This window comes from Postia placenta (assembly GCF_002117355.1).
Source record: "Postia placenta MAD-698-R-SB12 unplaced genomic scaffold POSPLAscaffold_9, whole genome shotgun sequence".
NCBI lineage: Eukaryota > Fungi > Basidiomycota > Agaricomycetes > Polyporales > Adustoporiaceae > Rhodonia > Rhodonia placenta.
This window is the reverse complement of record NW_020169840.1, coordinates 1269792-1290760: the sequence shown is the minus strand read 5'-3', so window position 1 is coordinate 1290760 and position 20969 is coordinate 1269792. Positions and strand designations below refer to the sequence as shown.

The following is a 20969-nucleotide window of genomic DNA, read 5'->3' as shown; positions in this document are numbered from 1 at the left end:
GCACGGTTCTTTTTCAGGATGCAGAGTCCGGGATACGGCAGAGAACGATGAAGGTCCTACAGCCGCGCAATTAGAATATATGGATCGTAACAGGGTTAACTGTAGTGCCTATTGATGTTCTCGTAGAATTTTACTCGGTCTGCATTTCGAGCATTCTATCGACACTGACACGCGCGCTTATGTTTCGGGCTCGAGAAGCGCGTGACGGGGGATAGTGGAAGTCACTGTCGGGCGAGGCACCTTCGGGTCGAGTCATCGATTTGCATCTCCTTTTGCTCTACGATGTATGCCCGTGCCCGGTTATGGGGAAGTGAGTTGGTCAGCCGTAGGATATCGTAAGTTGTCCTTGTGCGTATCGGCTGACTGCAAGAAGCTCACATCGAACGTATCGCGCGGTGAGCGCTGGCGCGTAATAGTTTGTATTGACCGAGTGGGATGCTTAGCTTGACACGTACCATCTGAGAAAGCGAGCGACGGAATGGCTGCAGTGCGCGCAGGATTGAGTTCATTTTGCTTGTACACTGTTTGTGCCTTCCACGCGACGCCCTATATATATTGTATTGGGGCCGATTCAAGGCCTGATGGGATTCGAACAGAGTGAGCAGATCATCAGATTGCGGCAGGACGTCCTCAGAGACCCTGTGGCGTATCATCAATTTCGCGATCGCAATTTGATTGTTGATCGGCGTCCGTTCTCAGAGCCAGCCAGAACTCAAACCCGACTCGTAGGCTGCAAAATCCGCGGATAGTCCGTTTCTCGATTTGCCAGCGCAGTAATTGCATATATCGGGTATGCTCCTCCGACGGAGATGCGAAGCAATAGACAGGGGGCTATTTTAGGCAATCTTGGCGGTGCGTCACCATACATGTGTCGTCTGACTCTGATTACTTACTGTCGATTGAATCAGCTCTGCCGTACAGCCAGAGTATTCCTGCATCCCTAAAAGAATCGGCCTCTACAAGTTGGCTCTATCATCCTTATACTAATATGAGGTTACTGATGGTCAAGGTGGTGCCTTCCATAGGCCCGCGTTCGTTCGTGGCACATCGCAAACTTTGGTTTACTGGGATTAACTCAAATAGCAGAGTGTGTGAATCGAATCCCTCCTCGGAGATGCAAGGTGGCTTCAAGACGAGATGATCGTGAGCTACCTCAGGCTTGAGGTGATGTCTCCGTATAAGACATAGATCCTCTATATCCAGTGACATCGACGCACTGCAAGATCAAACTGATCAAGGTAGACGAATCGTCTCGGAGCGTGTGACGCTGAGTGGCCGAGATGCCGTTAACATAAGGTGCATCTTAATCACACCAGTGGTGGTCGCTAACATTGTCGCTCGCCGAAGCATTAACAGGCCGAACTTGATCCGCTCCTCGGCAAAGCAGTTCGGGCAAGAGGATGCGCAACTGCGAATTCCAGCAGGATAGTACGTTAGATTGGTGACATGCACGATGATTACATCCTTCCTGGTCGGCTACACAACTCCAAAAGCGTACACACAGAAGAAGTCATCCTCGCATCATCAACTCTGATCTCTTCCCACGGAGCCCGCAACACCACCGATAAAAGCTATTTAAACGCCTCATCTTCGTCGATCCTTGTCCATCCAAACAGTAGCATCCTCTAGCAGTCATGTCCTCCTCAGGTGAAGTAGCATTGCCCCCCATAGACGGCACAGTGACAGTACTCCCTGGTTTCCTTGACTTTCATGCCGAGCACAATCCTAACGCATCCTGCTTCATCTTCCCGTTCCCGGATATCTCCTCTGACGAGACGCGGACCATCTCTTTCTCCCAGTTCGCCGAAGCAACCCATCGCATCGCGCACGCCTTCCGCCCTGGGCGCGCGGGACCCGAGGGCGCCGTCGTCGCGGTTCTCGTCAACTGCGATACGCTCCTCTACCACGCCCTTCTCGCCGGCCTCGTGCGCGCAGGGCTTGTCCCTTTCCCCATGTCCCCGCGCAACTCGCCGCCTGCGGTCGCGAGCATGATGGAGCGTACGCGTTGTCGGCACATTATTTCGCAGTCGACCTTCGCTGCGTTGACGGACGCGGTGTGCGCCACGCTCCCATATGGAGACTCTGTGCGCGTTGATAATCTCCCGCCGCTTGTTGACGTCTTTCCATCCCTCGCCGCATCCGTCGACCCGCCCGCCAAGTCCCCCGGGCCATACCCGTCCTCGGGGCGCATATCCGCTCCGGACGATATTGTACTATACCTACACTCGTCCGGCTCGACGGGACACCCGAAGCCCATCCCACAGACGAACAAGACGCTACTGCACTGGTGCCATCTTCCGATCCTGGCCGAATGCCGCAAGCGCGCTATTCGCTGGGGCTGCATGGCCCTGCCGGCATTCCACACGATGGGTCTGTCCGCCCAGCTCCTGGCGCCGCTCTTATCTGGACAGCAGACGAGCCTGTACCCCCCGCGGGCCATTTTCTCTGCCCCACCTATTGTGCCGACTCCGCAGAACACCATAGAGACCGCGCGTAAGACTCAGTGCACGGCCATCGAGAGCGTCCCGGCCTTTCTTGAAGTACGATCCTTTCCGCATCATGTCTCCTTTCAGGCTCTAAATTCCCTCTGGGCAGGCTTGGGCACATAACGAGGAGGACGTCAAGTTCCTAGCGTCCCTGGAAGCATTGGTATAATCTTGAATTTCACGCGGTCTAACCAGTCGAATAACACATTGCACATGCCAGATATTTGCTGGAGGCCCCCTGTCTACCGCTAACGGCGACAAGCTCGTCGCGGGCGGCGTCCGTCTTTTTGCTTGCTACGGAGCGACGGAGTTCGGCACGTTTACGTGCGTTTTTGACGACGATGTCGATGAGCCCAGCCCGGTCGGTAAGACGCGTGCAGACTATCAATGGCTGCAAATGCCAAAGGAAAGCAATCCTCGATGGGTCCCTCAAAGCGATGGGACATTCGAGCTTCAGTTGCTGGTAGGTGCTCCTACAGTACACTTAAAAGTTGTCATTCCACGTGCTTATGATCCTTGGATTATTCCCGTAGGCATGCCCGACGCATCAACCGTCCATTGAGAATTTGCCAAATGGCGAGCATGGATATTCGACGTCCGACCTTTTCGAGCCCCATCCGACTAAGCCAGGTCTCTGGAAAATGTAAGCTGTGCGTGTTTCATGCGAGTATTGTGGTTTCTGATAATATGCTGCAGAGTTGGCCGCACAGATGATGTCATTGTACTAGGATCAGGTTGGTTGCTGCCCCTCATAGAGTTGTGTCATAGAGTTGTGTCACCGGGCTCATTAACAAAATCTACAGGTGAGAAGGTCGTGCCGATTCCCCAGGAGAACCACATCAGCGCACTCCCTTGGGTGGCGGGGACGATCATGTTCGGCCGCGGTCACCAGCAGGTCGGGATCCTCGTGGAACCACAGCCTGGGCACGAAGTTCATCCTGGTGACGAGAAGTCGCTCATCAGATTCCGAAATGACATCTGGTGAGCTTGCTTGTCTACCAATTATGTTATACGTATTTCCTTGCTCAGAGGCTAACGCAATCCGAATGTAGGAAGCAGGTCGAGGAGGCCAACGCAGACGCCCCCGCGTTTTCGCGGATATTCAAGGAAATGATCATTGCTGCAGATCCGGATCGTCCATTTGTGCGCGCGGCCAAAGGGACCACCCAACGCAAGAAGACCCTTGAAATATATTCGAAAGAGATTGATGACCTGTACATATCCCCTACTTTATAGCTAACGACATCAAAGCTGACAGAGTTTTAGGTACCGAACCATAGAGGAGGCTAGAGATGCTCATGGTGTTGCTCCGCCGTCATCTTGGTCGGCGACTGACATTCGAGCATGGCTTCTGCAACATGCCGCCGCGATCAATGGCGACAAAATACCGGAGCCAAATAAGGATCTGTTTGAGCAGGGCTTCGACAGGCACGTTCTATAACCAATTGACATGCGCCTATCAGTATTGATTCATGACATCGTGCAGCCTGAGTGCAACATACCTCCGCAACCGCATCATTGGCGCGCTGCGAGAGTCGTCGGATGCTTCGGTGAATGCAGCCACACAGCATATACAATCCAACCTCGTCTTTCAGTATCCCACACTCTCGGCTCTGGCTGAGAGGCTTGAAAAGCTTGTTGGACACGGAGCAGCATCTACAATGTCTCAATCACCCTCGTCACAGATCGACGCAATGACGGGCAAGTATGTCGCACAGCTGCCTCCCCCGCCTAAGAAGATCAGGAACGCGTCTTCTCATGATGCGGTCGTGTTGTTGACCGGATCGACTGGGAGCCTTGGTGCCCACATCCTTGCTCTCTTGTTAGGAGATGCCCGGGTCAAGCGCGTCTATGCCCTCAATCGGGGTCAAAGCATTGCGCAACGTCAGCTCGATGCCTTCGAGTCATACGAGCTGCCGGGGAGCCTTCTACAGGAACCGAAGCTCACTCTGTTGTCTGGTGATTTCGCTCACGAGGACCTTGGCCTCGATCATCAAGTTCTGAAAGAGGTGAGAGGCTTCGGATATGTGGCCACAACTATCATTATAACCCCACGACGAAATAGATCTCAGACTCTGCCACGCACATCATCCACAATGCGTGGAGGGTCGACTTCAATTTAGCCTTGGCTTCTTTCGAGTCTCATATAGCGGCCGCAGTCCGCCTGCTGGCTCTGGTTCCCGAAGCGCACTACATCTTCACTTCGTCTGTCTCGATTGCAGGAGGATGGCATGCTGCGGGAGGACGTGGCCCGGTTCCAGAAGCCTGCCTGCGCGATTCGAAGGTTGCCTCCGCAACCTCAGGATATGGTATGTCGAAATATGTGGTCGAGGAGGTGCGTGTGTACATTTCCAGAGCGCTCGCCACAGCCGTCTTATGAGACGCTCAGGTACTCGCGGATGCGCGCAAGAGCGGTTTCAAGACGACCTCGCTACGCATCGGACAGATCTCTGGTGCATCCCAGACCGGAGCATGGAATGCGTCGGACTGGGTTCCAAGTATTGTCAAGTCTAGCATCGCTCTAGGCGCCTTCCCGGAACTGGACGGGGTTCGTGTCCTCTACTCTTCCCACTGACGTCTTTCAACTCATTGCTTTGTCGTGGGCTAGGTCGTATCATGGATTTCTATGGACACAGTCGCAAACACTGCTCTTGACGTCCTGTTCGGCTCCGACAGCCCGGAGCTTGTCAACGTCGTGCATCCTGAGCCTGTTACCTGGCGTGAGGTAGCAAACGTCATCAGTGCAGAGCTTGGCGACCTGCCGTTCACCCCACTAGCCGATTGGGTCAAACGGCTGGAAGCCGCCGCGGAGGGCGCTACTTCACAGGACCTCCAAACCATTGTGAGTCCTCGTCGGGCAAACATCTTCGAAGCTGTTGTACTCATTCTGCGATAGCCTGGAATCAAATTGCTGGAGTACTTCCGCAGCTTAGCGAGGCTCGAGAGTGACGCTCGGGAGAGTGGTGTCGACGAGATCGAAGTGGGGGGTTTGCCCATCTTCCAGACGTCTGTCGCGAAGCAGGTCAGCCCAACGATTGCGGGCCTCAAACCATTAGGCGAGAAGGATGCTCTATCCTGGGTTAACTACTGGAGAAAGGGAAAGTTCTTGCCGTAAATCGTTCAAGGAGCTCTGGTGATCACGAAATAGTGCCATTCATGAAGTAGACTGTCTTCGCATTAGCAGTTGCTCATGTATAAATACAATGGATAGCGCAATAAAAACCCGACTAGCCGTGCGAGCTCGGGCTCAGGAGAGTTCTCACATAGTTCGCGGACGCTTCGCCTGCTCACATTTTCGGATTTCTATTGCGGGTCCGACACGTTTGATCCAACACCGGCGTCGCGCTGACATGAGCATAATCTTTCGTTCCTTAGTTGTGATAGCACTGGAAAGGTTGACACAGCGGTCTTTTCGTCGAATGCTCGACACGGCGGTCGTGCCTTATGTGGGGCTGCTAGTGAAGGTGATACTAGCTTGGGCGATTGGGGGAGATTGATTGCCCGACCGCGGCCTGAGCAGGTAACTCCTACCCGACGAATGCCGCTGACACTGGCGTTTGTCCTGCACGCCTGCCTTGTTGCGCTCGTTGACATGCTGTCAGTCCGCACCACACCGTACAGCCCACGCTCAGTGCATCCATCTTACGGCAGCCTACGCCTTGTTCCTCGTCCCTGGTCTAGAGGGCGAATTGCCGAGCTGCGCCGTCGCGGCTAGCTATGCGTGCACGCCCACAGAGGCATGCTAATCTCACGATTATGATTGCGGCGTGGCGCATCAAGATGTGTCAATGGTGCAACGGGGCGCCCCCGACCAATTTGGCAACTCTGGATTGGACCTGGCGCCTTTCCTCTACTGACACGGTGAGTAGCTCAATGCTGTCGCGCAGACGACGAATTTCAACCGCCTCCCTGTATATAGACCGTGCGTTGTCCCCTGTGAGCCATGCTCTGGGGTTTTTCAGAATGATAAAATGTCGGCGCAAGGATTGGCCGCCGAAATTCTGCCCGGGGCGCTCTCGTAAACCAGGCTATTCCTCGCAGACATGTGTTGGTGATTCTGGCTCGGCAGCAGTGCACGGACAGCTTGGTCCAGCGGCGCGGCCCAGGGGCTGTCTCACGGCATAATTTCGCAGGGTGCAATATGAAGCCGAAATTATCCAATTATGCGGTGCGTCCTGCACTGGCGAACACCTGCGCGGGGGCCCGCACGAGTCTCCAAGGCCTAGACTAACCTCGCACGCACGCGCAGGGGTCGGCGGCGCTGCTAACGTGATGAAATGAACCGCTCCGCATGGGTTATCGTGCGCCGAGCGGCTGCTTGCATCTTGGTTGGGACACCCGTCCGGTATAGCTGATCTAGCGGGCTGCGCCCTTGCGAAGTTCCACGCAGGGCGCAGACGCACCGCCTCGAGCGGTCCGTGCACTCCCGACGCTGCGTCGTGGCAGGCGGCGGGAGGCTGTCGGGTGATCTCACAGCGAGCACGCCTGCGGTGCGTCATGCACACGTGTCGGCGGACACGTTGTGTGGGGCGGTGCCCACTCCTGCACGCATAATGGACCGCTGGGGCTGCTGCATTATTTCTCCTCTGCCGTGTTGTGCTGGACGACGGTGCTCGCATTGCCTTTGTTGTCGGACGCCCTACGTGGCATACGGCCCAATTATACTCCCGTCTGGTCATATGGTCTCGGCCTATCTCCGTTGTGGGCGTTCTCAGTGGCGAATCTACGGTTCCACTACACGGTGCAGAATACAAGCTGGAAGTTACCCTTCTTCTACCGGCCAGTCGATAAGCGACAGTGAGGCCCTTGGAAGCATGATGATTAAATCTGACGGCGATATTTTCTCGTACGGTGATTCTTGATCATAATCAAGCAATTCGCCCGTTATCTTCTGCAAGCTGCATTGCGTGCAGATACTCACATGGCCCTGGCGAGCACAGATCACGCGGGATAGACCCTACCGAGTTGCGGCGCTTGACCCTGGTCGAGAAGGTGACGTACGCAGTTTGGCTTGCGAAGCTAGATTCGTTCTTTGACCGCCTCCGTCGTTCGGTGCAGGTAGACGCTGCTTCTGCTAAGACCACGGAATAAACCGCGCACGCTATTGGACGTTGCCATGAGGCAAAACGTGCCGTAGTTAAGGGTCATGGCACTACCTAGGACGGCGCTGGAAGCATACGAATATAGGCCAGCGACCTTGTTCTCCTTCACTGAAGATCCCGGATAGCCGCCGCTCCGTGGGTACCCGGGAAGGCTCTCGTGGCCGTGGATACAATCCTAGATCCGTTCCTTTGGCTCGCTATTGCACCCCGTTTCCCTAGCTGTGTGCGTGTGGGGTAAATTTGCTCAGAAATTCGGAAATTTCGTTTCATTTGCTCGTCGCCCACATCTAGTCGCTGTTTGATGAGCAGCCTCGGATCGCGGCGATGGCTAGATGTTCTGGTTCATTGAGCGACCACGGCCCCAATATAATCGATGCACCAGTCCCTTGCCTGGGAGTGGAAGCAGATCTACGTAGATTCGCTGTATTCCATCATCCTAGGGCCTTACAAGCCGGCGAAGCAGGGGCGGCATAGTCATGACGACTTGGCCGGAGACTAGACTCGGGCAGATTATCCCTAGTAAAGCAGTTGTTGTCCGAGAAAGCGCAAGTGCGATCTGAAGAATAAGAGCCGCTGCGTCCGTCTCGCTTACAGCGATCACTGCAGATGTGGCGTTTGGTGAGATGCGGCGTTTGATTTTGTGCCTCGAATTTGTCGATGATGCTGTGTCGGCGGTGTGCTAGTGTCTCTCGATGCGTTGCTAGCAGCTGTGAAGCTCGAGGGAAAGCTCTGCGACACGAGAGACGGAGAGACACTATCTGCTTCCGTTCAGTACAAGCCCTTCTATATCCGGCAATTGACGCCTATCGGGCACGGGATCACCAAGACGAGATCTGGTTCGTTCTTTGACTACTGAAATGAACGTGCGAAAATCAGGCTCGCATCGCAGGGGTCCGACATGCGGATGCGAATTAAACCGCTGTATTCTGCTGGAAATACAGGAAAACCACGGCGCTCGCATTGCCTGTCTTCTGGCATGGCCTGTCAGTGCTGAGCGGTTAACTGGATGAAGACGTAATAACGAAATCAGGCCTCGAATTCCTGATGAGAAAACACCAATCTGTCTGCCCAATCGAGGGCGCATCCCCATTGTTGGGTCCCTCCTTCTCGAACGGATTCTTATCGGCCGGACGGCGTGCCCTAAGCGAGATCACTGCTTGGAAGGAACCGATGGATTTAAGCTCTAGAATATATCGGAGTCGCCCACGAGTTCGCACCCTCACCTGGTATAAGACGTATGTAATCTCCCACTGTCCCTTTTGCGACACCTTCCTGCTACATCCCCTGCCAATCCCGTCCTGTCACCCCTTCCGCGCTCGCCCCTTCTGCGTCACTTCTACACGGCTCTATCACATCTGCTCTTCACATTGAACACGATGCCAGTGAGACGTACCGGAAGGGCTGCGCGACGCGCTGCCACTGGGGGTGAGTGATGTCTTGTCTTTGTGGCTCAAACGACTGATAGACGTCCTCCAGCCGGGTTCCAGCTTACCTGGCTCGATGCGTCAACCCCTCCGACCATCAACTTTGCGCCGAACGTCACTCCGGGGACGTTCAACGATCCCCCGGCGCCCGTCGAGTTCGTGCCGGAGTCAACCCTCTTTCCCTCCTCCTCCCCCGCCACACCGTCGTCAAAGAAGTCGGGGCACTCCAAGAAGAAGGCCGGGGACTATATTCCGAGGCCCGCGAACGCGTTCATCCTCTTCCGGTCAGCGTTCATCAAGAACCAACACGTCTCGTCAGAGGTCGAGACGAACCACAGTACGCTGTCCAAGATCGCGGGCATCACCTGGGCCATCCTCCCCCCGCACGAGCGCGACATCTGGTACGCGAAGGCGAAGGTGCTTGCTGACGAGCACAAGAAACAGTGGCCGGGGTACACGTTCAAGCCGATCTACCCCAAGGAGAAGCCGGAGAAGCGAAAGGTCAAGGAGGTCGGCCAGCGGGATCAAAAGAGGTGCGAAAAGATCGCCGCGCTTCTCGTCGAGGGTAAGAAGGGTGCCGAGCTCGATGCGGTCATCAAAGAGTTTGACCGCCACCACGTACCTGAGGTGGTCACCCGCTTCGAGGAGCCGATCACGGCTCGCGCTTTCCGACGATCGTCGTCGGAGCCCGCCCCAGGAACGGAGCACACCAATCCGCCATTCCTTGTATCGACTCCTAAGGCCTCCAAGCGCAAGTCGAAGAAGGTCCGCTCCTCGAGCTCCCAGCCCGAACCAGCGTCGTCGTCGCCATCGTCTTCTGCACCTACCTCGCCGGAGTATTCCCCTCTGACGCAGTTCGAAGGCAGCTCGGAGTCTCCAAGTGAGTACTCGCCGATGATGATGCCTCATCGTTTCCCTTCTGCGGATCCCGCCGAGATCGAGTCAGCATTCGTGAGTAGCGGCTCCTCTTCATCGCGCATATTCGCTGAAGTTTCGCCACAGGACTTCAGCACTTTCACTTTCAACGCCTGCGCGGCACCGCCTGTACAGTTTTGCGATCCCCTCACGCCGACCTGCGAGCAAACTCCCCACGTCTTCGCCCCGGTGCCGACCGGTCCTTACGTGCCGCAAGCTGGTGCGTATCAGCCGCCGGGACTCACCATCAACACGAATTTCTTGCAGTTCGAGCCATGGGCGGGTACCGCGATGTCATCGCCATCTCCGCTGTCGAGTTCGCCGAGCACGCCTCTTCTTGGCTACGAGGACCTGCCTTCTCGCTCGACGGCGTACACAGAGCAGCCGCGATTCGTCCCTCAGCATCGATACCCTGACCATCGATACCCCGAGTATTATCTCCCCGTCGACCAGGGGGGGATGCTGCAATTCGGCAACTCCTACGCGCAGACATACGAGAGCGCGCAGGCCAATGGACAGGCGGATTATCCCGTATTCGATCCATCTTTTCACGGCGCCCCGCTCGTCGGACCTTCTGCGAAACGAGAGGTGTCATTCAATGACAGGTCACGGCTCGACCAGTTTCTGGAGGACATCTCGAAATCTTTCGCGGCGTCTTCAGGAGTGATGTAAGGGTCTCAGGGACTGACCGTTCACTCACTTACCCTCCCCGCTCCTTGCGCCTTCCCGTCATTTCCGTCGAGCCTCATGGACTGGAAGGTACTCGCTCCGCTGTATCATATCGCGCTGCGCGCCCAACTGTAGCATTAGTCGGAAGCGTCCTACGCGACGCCGTGTTATCGTGCCTGCTTTCCCATCACTAGTCGCTTACCTCGAGGTTATTTACGTGCTATCGGATGTTATTTTGTAGATTAGCAGGATCCAAATGGATTCATTCCTTTTATGTCCGCGTTCATGCCGTCTTGGACGGCTTCTCCCCGGACGTCCACATGCTGCATGAAGTGAATTGCTTTCACGATGCTTGGGCAAGCCTGATAAGATGAGCCGCGCGCGCTACGTAGCTCAAGGTTAAGAATTACGTCAGCATTCTGCAACGAAAATGGGGGGACTCACCCCATGATCATGATGCATCGATGTTGGCGAATACAAGGCTGAATGGCGAGACCGCCGACAATATGTCGTGATGTCGTAATCATCGCGGGAGCAGACCGCAGCCGGACAGCCAACACGCCATGCCCGAATACACTTCAGTTATCTGGGCGGCAACGACTTCCAGGGTTGAACAAGACAGCGCAGGGGGCGCCCCACGGCCCTGCCCATAGTTACAGCAGAGTTGGCGAAGCAACATCATCAGGCACTAGTGTCAGCAGCCCAGCAGGACGGTCAGAGTCTCGGGTAGAAGCGGAGGACGGCGGTAGAAGGCAGCAGCATCAGTCACAGGTTTCTTCAGGGTAGTCGCCTCGATTGTTGCATGCAGACGGCGGCCTCGAAGGGAAAGTCGCAATGGCGAAGAGTCGCAGACACGTGGCATTCGTATGGAAACAGGATCATCGGGAAACATCATCCGTCCACGGCACAGAATGCGGAGCGAAGCCACGCAAAAGGATACACAATGGACGACGGGTGAGGGGTAAGTGTTTCCGCGTAGAGATACGAAAAGTGCGGCGTAGCGGCATCAAGAGTCGGAAACCATGTTGAAAGTCGGAGAAATACACGGAAGTCATCGCCAAAATATATGCACTGTAGAAAAATTATCAAAGAGGGAACATACCAATTACGATCAACTTCGGCGACGTCTAGCAAATTCCTTTCTTGATTGGGATGGGGCTAATCGACAGCTGCAAGTCAATAATGACGATGCCGGCGGGAATGACGAACGCTACGAGCGCGTGGTTATTCAAATGCACGACGAACGAACGTAACTTCACATACCTTCTCAACGATGTGCGGCGTCAGCAACATCTATCAGATAGAATCAAAGTGTGTGCGTGCCCAGAAGTAGTCGCCGTTGACTTCTAGACGAGAGCATAGTAAAAAGGAGCTTGCGTATTCTCTAGCTCCGTCGCGCTATATAAACGTGAGCACCGAATACAAGGGCAGAAAGCTACGCGAGGTGAAGTGTGTGACAGGCACAACGCCCAGGCCGAATGAAGGTGGCGCGAGGCCATACACGAGGCGATTTGTGGGCGCAATATTGATGCATGAGGTACTGTGGGCGCACAAGCGGCGATGGTAGTGCACACGGGGACCTGCAGGTGCCACCGTTAGCAACCCAGAGTCAACACCAACGCTAGAGCACGTCCTGGGGAAGGCAGGACGTAACAACATCTAGAGGACTAGAGGAAATAAGGGATGTAGTACGTCGCTGTTCGACTGGGTCTCGGCGTATGCGAGAAGACCATACGGGAGGTGGATATATAGCGCATCATCGAGGGCGTTTGTTGAATGCTCGAGACACAGGTGGCGAAATCACTCACCAACTTATCATTGTATCTGGCAACGGCGCACCCTCAAGCCGGAGAGAACAGATGAAAGCAAGAGCGAAAGGGAGACGAAGAGAGGTCCAGCTAGGTTATAGGTCTCGAGGGGAGCCAGAGACGCCAGGTGGAGCGCCGCCGGGCCAGCCATCTCCAACGAGGCAGAGAACGAGGCGGAAGCGCAGTAAGCATCTCAACGGATGCGGGTCGAGGGGTGATCTGACCACCGAGGCCGTGCCTATACCCTATGCCTCGGGCTCGCATTCCCATCGGGAGGGCGCAACGTGTTCGATGTGGGTCCACAGAACGCCCGCAAATGATGTGAAGGAGTGACAAACTACCGAGATGTCAGTTGCGGTTCACAGGATCAGTTGCCCGAACGGGAGAGAGTGAGAATCTTACCTGTGAGTCAGGTTTCAACAAACTTAGTTCTTCGCAAATAGTAAAGCCTGGATAGGACACCTCAATACTGACATACCATAGCCGAGGGGTACCGACCAGCAATGGTGCATACATCGATCGCGAGGTCGGAACATGTTGACACGTCGACGAGGGCTCATCCCTTGGCCGTAATGCGGTTCAGTACAGACGAGTGCTACTGAAAGCCTGTGTGACGATCAATGGGTGCTGACAAGCACCGATATGAATGACGTACATCAAGTGTTATGCTATCACATGTTCCCAACAGTAACACCCTTGAGTCTTTGCAGTCCACGAAAGAAGATGCTGTACACAAGCCAATCTGCCTCACAGAGCAGGGTCAGCTAGTCATAAGAAGTTGGTGACCGATGCTATAGCAGGGCGACAACTAGCAGGCGAAGGATGGCAACGATTGCGTCGTCACAAGATGACGTTGAACAGCTGTCGGTACGGATCCAGCCAACCTGGACATGTCAAATGCGTGATCAGCATTCAATCCCTATCGCCAGATAGACGTAGATGGAAGTGCAAAGTGATAGCTCTGTATGCACCCCTGAGTCCGGTGAACAGCGGGTCTAGGAAGTCGAGGGAGCAAAAAGAGTGACTGGCGCTGCCAGAACTGAAACCCGCAACTCACCTGGGGCGTGTTGATGCAGCGCTGACCGCTGCAAAGGTCTATATATGCGGCAAGGGCGAGGCCGCACAGACCACCCGGGTCATGGCTCATCCTTTTCTGTGAGTGGATGACAGGGTCTCCATTGTGGAATGCAGGGTGACGACCGTGACCACTACCCACGAAACGCCTTCCAACGCTTATCGCTAGATTCAGAGCGCGTCACCCAGTCTAATGGGACAGGCTACATTTCAGACTTGAAGTGAGCCAGTCCCATTCAAGCACAGTGACCGCTCGTTGCGTAAGCCGACGCTGTCGTCGTTCGAATTGGCGAGGAAGCGTCGAGGAGCAGACAAGAAACGCATAAGCGCTCGGATGAGGGTAAGCGGCGGCGCGGCCACGTGAGCGTGGGCCGAGAGCCATAACGGTGCGGCCATTACGAAAAAGGGAATCATCATATACACAGCTCTACTTATTTCGAGTTATTCGACCTGTTGCTTCCATGTCCGCCCATTCACCCACTCTACGACTCGATGGACGGAATGCAGATGGGCTGAGGGAGATAACACTTAATTACGAGGGGCTCGACAGAGTAGATGGCTCCGCCAGGTTCGGCTTCGGTGCGCAAACGATCAACTTGTTTTGAGAAATGCGATACTGACATCCAGTTCTTCAATTCTTGTAGGCGAGACGAAAGCCCTGGCATCCGTGTCGGGCCCTATCGAAGTCCGGCCAAACCTCGAGCTGCCATCGCAGGCCACGCTCGACATTCATATCCGCCCCGTCGCCGCCATTTCGGGAACGGACTCCAAGGCGCTCGCCGCTACCCTCAAGGCGATCCTCACGCCTGCGCTCCTTCTTGCGCGGCATCCCCGTACGCTCATACAGGTCGTCGGGCAGGCGCTCTGCGGCAGCGACACCGGGAGCGGCATAGGCAGCGCCGGACGTGGCTGGAATGCTAGCCTCACCGCGAGCCTTGTGAACGCCAGCAGCGCGGCGCTGCTCAATGCAGGCTCGGTTCCTATGCGCGGCGTCGTGTGCGCGGTTTCCGTTGGTCGAATCGCGTCAGGAAATGAGAAAGAAGCCCTGCTGGTCCTCGACCCTGCAGAAGCGGAGCTGCCTCGGCTATCAGGCAGCGGGTGCTTCGCGTTCCTGTTCTCATCTGTCTTGCCGATCACATCTCTGAATGAAGCGGATATCCCTCCCTGCTCTTTGCTCTGGACCAACTACTCCGCCACAACGCCGTTCAACGAGTCAGAACTGCACCGTGCTCGGACACTAGCCGAGCGGGGCGCACAGGTCGTTTGGGGGAAGCTGAAGGAGAGCGTCGCTTGGATGGAGGCTTCGTCTACCGGCAAGGGCACACAGCCGAAAAGGGAAAGAGCGGGTCAGCAACAAGAGCAGTTCCCGGAGAGCGAGAGCGAAGTGGACGACAACAAGATGGAGATATAACGCTCGTAACGACCCGAGCCAGGTCACCAGCCTTCGCCGCTGTGAGTAATATTCTGGTTAGCCAGCCGCGTCCTAATAGTCTGTTGCAGCCCTGAGTGCCAGTCGCTTCGGTCAGCGCCGGAGATCACAACCACAGCATCTCCGCTCCCGCGATGTCCAACTCCCTGCAGTGCTAGTTCGGCTCCGAAGGACCCGTCGCAACACCTCACGTCATGAGCCAAATCGGACAACGCTGTGCTCGTACGGTATTAGTTTTGCGATAGACTGGCCGTCAGATGGCATATCATCTAGTGGTTCATCATCCTGTAGAATGGAACTATAGGAATTGATTGGAATCTTGACTCGTTCCACTATGCTTCCTGTGTGGTCAAAGTGAGACACTGTGAAGGCGCGCCGCTGACTTGTATGTGTTCTCGTTGATGAATGTGTACTGACGGCGCTCTTCGTGAGAATCAGGATTTGAATAGAGTTCTCCAGTACTCTTCGCTGGAGGGCGATTCCTGAAAGTTCCAATCTGACGACGAGGCACAAACAGCAAGGCTACGAAATGTCTGTGCCGTATGCGTCTTACTGGAAACATGGTACCAGCAAGTATACCAACTGACAGAATGCTCCTTCAAGGCGACTTATAATAATAGCCTTGCTTGGAGCTGCCATCATGCAGTGCATATACACAGGCCTCTGTAAGTCCCTCCGAGCTCTCATCGAAGCATCAACTGTTTGAGACAACATTGTGCAGACAGCATGTTTCGGAGCACCGCAAGACACCGCGCCACGTCGATGACACTGTGCATTTGCACATGTCCATTGTCGAACAAACGATCATTTTGGCGAAGCATTATCTCCCAGGGCTCACAGCCATGAGACCACCGCTTCCTGACCCTCCACCGTGCTGTATCAACCGCACGGTCGGTTCAGAACCAGATATCGGGAGCGCTCCGTCAATGGTGCGGCAGCGTGGCAAGAGGCTCGACTTGGATAAGAGCAACACAGGCCTTTAGGTCAGTAAAATTGGAAGTCCGACGCCTTCAAGTCACCTTCCAGCATAGACACAGCCTCGCCGACGGCACTAAATGACGTGCCGCATGACAAGCAAGTAACGCTTGCTCTTGGCTCTGGAAATGCTGCAACGCAAGTGAACGTTGCTTTTCCAACGTCGCTTTCCGGACACTGAGTCCCCAGGGACTCATAGAGCCAGCTGGGAGCTGCTAAGCTCACTTCGAGACCGCGAGCAGTCTCCCGCAGGCTTGAGTAGGCGGGAGGACGTTAGAGGACGTCTATGCGTGACAGTGTGTCACCAAGTGTGACAGGCGGCTGCCGTGGCCACAGGAATATGGATCGAGATTCGAGGCGGTGCCAGTGTATATCTGTCATGAACAGGCTAATCCACCCTGACAAAAAAAACCCGGGCTGTGAACCGTACATAAAGGCGAAATTGTCGTGGGTGCGGGACATCCATCCATTCCGAAAACCAAAGAAGAATGCGTATTCCTCTAATAGCACCCTCTGAGCCTAGCCTCAAACAACTCTTCCCTCGCAAGGGAGGTGGCGGCGGTCACGGCGGGGGGAGCAGTGGTAAGGGCGGGAGTGGGAGTAGCAGCGGTAGCAAAGGCGGCAGTGGAAGTAGCAGCGGTAGCAAGGGCGGGAGTGGCAGCAGCAGTGGCGGCAAGGGTGGTAGCAGTGGCAGCAGCAGCAGCGGGAAGTCTCAAAGCATCCCGCTAAGTGGCTCCACCGGCGGCAAGAAGACTGCCACGACGTATGGCTCTGGCGGGGGACGCGCGGTGACTATCCCTGCCGGCCAGCCCTTCGCTGGGCGCACGTCCGGTGGCGGAACGCGTGGTCAAGTCTATGGTACATCGTGGGTTTTCTTTACAGTATCTCTTTCTACGAATAGCCTTACTTACTGTTCACCAGGACATATGGCAGCGGCTATCCAGGCCTTGCTGCCGGCTCCGTGCTCGGAAGAGGCTTCCCATTCATATTCTGGCCAGTCGTCTGGGGCGGAGGATTGGGGTTGGGCGGTGCCTACCTCCATGACCACGAGGTCAGTGCTGCTCACCTACCACATGTCGCTTTCTTCACGCTCACCCGCACCAACACAGTATGGCTCACCCACGAACGCGAGCAGGCCAGGCGGAGCCCTCACACAAGCGACGTTCACGTCGAACAGCACGAACAGCACCTTCTGGGTGGTGGCTGACAACGCCACCGTCTCCGCCCTCATTACCACCATCTACGACAATTGCACGCTCGGCAGCAATTCGTCGACCGCGCCGACACCATTCAGCGGCAATGCAAGTCAGGCGCAGCCAGAACAGGTGATCCAATACTACCGCGCGAGCAGTGTCGCCCTCGCTCTCGACGGCTACAACGACACGGCGAAATTGACGAACCCGAATGCGACCGACGTACCTCTGCCGAGCTGGATGGACACCCAGCTCGAAGGCTGTCTGAACGCGACGATTGCCGCGAGCGTTCCGCTCGTCAGCGCCGCTGATATGCGGTGGCAGCCACCGGTAGGGATTATCGGGCTAGTGTGGCTGCTTGTCCTCTTCTGGCTCTAAATTTGCTGCTATGTGTAAACTGTGACCTTTGCAGTCGGATGCTTCGAGTTATGGACCTGCAGCTTCCGTTATGTACGCGACTAGCTACGTTCACTGTATACCCACCGCTGTAGCTATACCCTCTTTATATACTTATTGGACTGTACTTGATGTTTTTTCTTATTGTACAGCCTAGTACATCTATTGCACCAGTCCCTTGCTTGAAGCTTCCTGACTGATTTCCACGTAGCTTCCAAGCATAATCAATGCTAGTTGATATCAGGACGAAATCGCGGCGAACATTGCAGCACACGGCTCGAACTCATTCGTGGAGCACCAGGAGTGGATGCAGAGCCGAGCGAGGCGTTCGGACACCCGCTGTTTTGCAAATCAAGCTGTTCTTCGGTGCAGTACTATTAAGTTTGAACCTTAACATTGGTTGATCATTCAGACGTAATCGTCAGCAAACTCTAAGTCCGAATCGTATGAGGCAAATTTCCATCTCAAGTCGTCCAGCCGAGACATCACACAGGCGTTTGGGAAATAAGTGTTTTATTGCGCAAGAGAGAACAGCCAATACAGCCTGTAGACTATAGAAAACCCGACACGACAATAACAGCAGTAATAATGAGACAGGCAACGGCGCGCCGTTAACGGTACTAAGCCAAGATCAGTATAGTAAGTACAGGCTATGCTACACGGGTGATGAGTATAATGAGACAGACGTATCGAAGCCAAAAAAAACAGAAACACGGAACACAGCAGTCGAGTTTAATGCTACATCAGGACGACGATAAACCAAAATCCGGAGCAAACCTATGCGATGCGTTAATTCAAGTGGTGTCAATGCGGAGTCCGTGGGTCCCCCCTCGGCGGGTATGCAAAACGGATCGGTATCGTGGTACTGTAGCGAGTGGTGGTGGTGCGGTGTGGTAAAGCCTAGAACGCGGCCTCAGCGGGGTAGCTATAGGCCGCGTCCCCAGCGTACGCCTCGGCGAATATGCCCTGCTGCTCGTACTGGACGTACGAGTCGACGACGTCCGCGGCGCCGTACGCATCCAGGTGCAAGTTGAGCGCGCCGCCATCCTGCACGAAGGGCTGCTCCGGCGTGATGTACTGCTGCTCAGGGGAGACGTATCGCTGCTCGGGGGAGACGTAAGAGTCCGCCGGGCCAAGCAACTGCTGCTCGGTAAAGTGACGTGGGGGCGAGCGGTAGGCCGGGTCCTGCACGACGTAGAGCTGCTGGTCCGGGGTCGGCGCATCGCACGCCTGCTCGACGAGCACACCCTCCTGGGCCCACTCGGGAAGCTGCAGGTGCACAGGCTGCGGCGCATACACGCCCTGGATGTGGCCAGCGGGGAGCGCATAGTCGGAGCCCGAGGGCGAGCCGGTGAAGGCAGACGACGGCCCCGAAGTTGGCGGAAGCGCGTTGTCGTAGCCGAACGCGGACGCGGGGCTGGGTGCGGACGACTGAGCAGAAAAGTACTTCCTCGCACCGGTCAGAGGCGAAATGTCGGCCAGAGGGCCAATGTCGAGCGAAAGGTGAGGCGGCTGTTCGCACGGGGCATAATTCTGGACGAGGAGCTTAGCCACGGCGCGATCAAACAGTAGAAAGAACACTCACATAAGTCTCCTGCGGCGCACACTGCTGGAAGGAGAACGCGCCATCACCGTTCACGAACGCGGGTTCGAAGAGCGACATGTCCGCCTCAGGAAGCGGCTCGTAGTACGAGAACATCGATGTCTGGTCGACAGTCGCATACGAAGGCTCCCTCGGGTACCACGGGCGCGATGGTACCGGCTGTGCACTAGACACGCGCCGCTGGCCGAGGTAGGAGCGCTGGGAGCGCGCAATGGTGCCGACAGGCGACGGAGAGCGAGTGTCCGGGGGCACCTGCGCCCATGGGCTCATGGGGGGAGCAAGGGGCAGCGCGATGGGCTGCGGCTGGTACTGCTGCTGGTGGAAGAACATTGCGCCCATCGCATGCAGGGGCACCGAGGAAGAACGACGTTGAGCGTAGAAGGGAAGCGCGAACGGGTCGACGAAATGCGAAGACGAGGCAACCGGCGCAGGAGCGGCGACCTCTGGACTACGCGTCTTGCGGCGCGCGATGTCGAGGTCCAGCTTACGGATAGCCTGTGCGAGGTCGTCGCCGGTCTTGCCCGCGAGCAGGAATTGCGCAACCTGCTCGACGCGCTCCTCGTCCTCAGGCGACTCCTTCTTGCTGTTCTTAACCGCGGCCTTCGCCTGCCTCTTCTCCTTGTCGTGCTTCGGCTGGTACTTATAGCCCGGGTACTTTTGCTCGTGGGCCGCCTTCACCTTTTTTGCTTGCTTCTCCCAGAAATCTCTTTGCGTGGGCGGCAAATTCTTCCAATACGTGCCTGTTAAGGAAATGCCGCATGATCGGACCGATTATGTCAACAATCGGCGGTCTAGCATGACCTGGAGGTGCCTACCTAGTATCTTCGAAAGCGTGCCATGGTTGGTCTCGATAGAACCAGGCAGATGCTTGCGGCGGACAAAGTCCGACCGGAAGAGCATAAAAGCATTGGCCGGACGCGGAATGTACCCCAGCGATGGTCGCTTGTTGGCCGGAACGCGTCGACGCGGTTTGGGAGCGAATTCTTCCTCACCCTCAGGTGGAAGATCGAAAGGATCGGACGAGGACGGCGCATCCTCGGCTGAGGGGGAGTCCGCCTCAGCGTAAGTAGTGGGTGTTACGTTGGGTGCAAAGACAACCGGGCGGGCACTGCCTGCCTGAGAGGTACCCCAGCGACTGGGCAAGCCAGGGTAAGCACCTTGGTCGAGAGATGATTGTCTTGCACGACTGTTACGTGCTGGAGCCATTATGATGACGGTGTAAAGCAGATGTAGGCGATGTTGTAAGAGCGATGTGTAAGAGCAATTAGCGCGATGTCTAGTTGTGGCTCGAACGCGTGGTCGAGGAATCCCAATGCGAGGGGGAAACAATAAGGGGGATAAGGATGTGGGAGAGGGCGAGTTTGAGAAGGGCTTGTTGCGCGCTTTATACACAGGCAGATGGCGGGGGTAGCGTGTGCGCGCTTCGCGGAGTCCGAATGCGATCACTGATCTCCTCCCATTTGCGTCCGCTCACTTGTCGCCGCATTTGGTATGCTCTTTGTATCGTTCCCACTCGTCCTGGCCATGTGCTGAGAAGGCTTCGCAAGGAATTCCACGGCCCTCGCGCACGCAAGCGACCCTCGGTCTTGCACTGCTGGCCGCGACCCTCGCCCCTCCCGACGTGAGCGCTTTGGCGAGCCGTCTACCACAGCGTGTCCTGCAAACATGGAGGTGGCATTAGCCAGCCTCATCGGGTGCGCGCCGTGTCCAAGTCACTCACGCTTCGGCGCTAGGGTGGTCGACGATATCTGGCAGGGAGCGCCAGCCAGCTTCTGCGTCCGGTGCGTCGATTTCCCTGCACGGAGATCCGCAGGCAGCTGTGCTCGATATTCCACCTAATCATGACTTGCGCCTGCGCTCCCTAGCATGCCGCACATCCCGCGTACGCGTACAGC

The 20969-nt window shown here is 55.9% G+C and overlaps 6 protein-coding genes across 6 annotated transcripts; 5 read left to right on the top strand and 1 right to left on the bottom strand.

Annotated features, from left to right (window-relative positions):
* Positions 1–1634: 1634 nt before the first annotated feature.
* POSPLADRAFT_1066452 (hypothetical protein) lies at positions 1635–5601 on the top strand (the record flags this gene model as incomplete). Its single annotated transcript, XM_024482078.1, has 12 exons — positions 1635–2540; positions 2596–2649; positions 2707–2949; positions 3020–3129; positions 3183–3220; positions 3290–3467; positions 3539–3700; positions 3973–4495; positions 4552–4821; positions 4876–5034; positions 5095–5328; positions 5383–5601. 12 exons carry the CDS (start codon positions 1635–1637, stop codon positions 5599–5601), a joined length of 3096 nt encoding a protein of 1031 aa, XP_024337906.1.
* A 423-nt stretch (positions 5602–6024) lies between these two features.
* Positions 6025–6767, top strand: POSPLADRAFT_1047377 (hypothetical protein; the record flags this gene model as incomplete). The annotated part of the gene is made up of 6 exons (XM_024479270.1): positions 6025–6087; positions 6267–6347; positions 6374–6408; positions 6449–6557; positions 6580–6658; positions 6736–6767. 6 exons carry the CDS (start codon positions 6025–6027, stop codon positions 6765–6767), a joined length of 399 nt encoding a protein of 132 aa, XP_024337905.1.
* Positions 6768–8765: 1998 nt separating this feature from the next.
* On the top strand, positions 8766–10869 carry POSPLADRAFT_1066451 (hypothetical protein). The gene is made up of 3 exons (XM_024482077.1): positions 8766–9013; positions 9065–9963; positions 10015–10869. Exons 1-3 carry the CDS (start codon positions 8965–8967, stop codon positions 10597–10599), a joined length of 1533 nt encoding a protein of 510 aa, XP_024337904.1. The 5' UTR covers positions 8766–8964; the 3' UTR covers positions 10600–10869.
* Positions 10870–13925: 3056 nt separating this feature from the next.
* POSPLADRAFT_1182272 (hypothetical protein) lies at positions 13926–15241 on the top strand. The gene is made up of 3 exons (XM_024488908.1): positions 13926–14057; positions 14123–14930; positions 14979–15241. Exons 1-2 carry the CDS (start codon positions 13940–13942, stop codon positions 14887–14889), a joined length of 885 nt encoding a protein of 294 aa, XP_024337903.1. The 5' UTR covers positions 13926–13939; the 3' UTR covers positions 14890–14930; positions 14979–15241.
* A 1124-nt stretch (positions 15242–16365) lies between these two features.
* POSPLADRAFT_1066449 (hypothetical protein) lies at positions 16366–17657 on the top strand (the record flags this gene model as incomplete). Its single annotated transcript, XM_024482076.1, has 4 exons — positions 16366–16747; positions 16804–16933; positions 16992–17435; positions 17646–17657. Exons 1-4 carry the CDS (start codon positions 16371–16373, stop codon positions 17655–17657), a joined length of 963 nt encoding a protein of 320 aa, XP_024337902.1. The 5' UTR covers positions 16366–16370.
* Positions 17658–17967: 310 nt separating this feature from the next.
* Positions 17968–20349, bottom strand: POSPLADRAFT_1066448 (hypothetical protein). Its single transcript, XM_024482075.1, has 3 exons — positions 19890–20349; positions 19057–19814; positions 17968–19004 (listed from the first exon to the last, which is right to left on the bottom strand). The coding sequence occupies exons 1-3, from the start codon at positions 20278–20280 to the stop codon at positions 18372–18374; spliced, it is 1782 nt and encodes a 593-aa protein (XP_024337901.1). The 5' UTR covers positions 20281–20349; the 3' UTR covers positions 17968–18371.
* Positions 20350–20969: the final 620 nt, after the last annotated feature.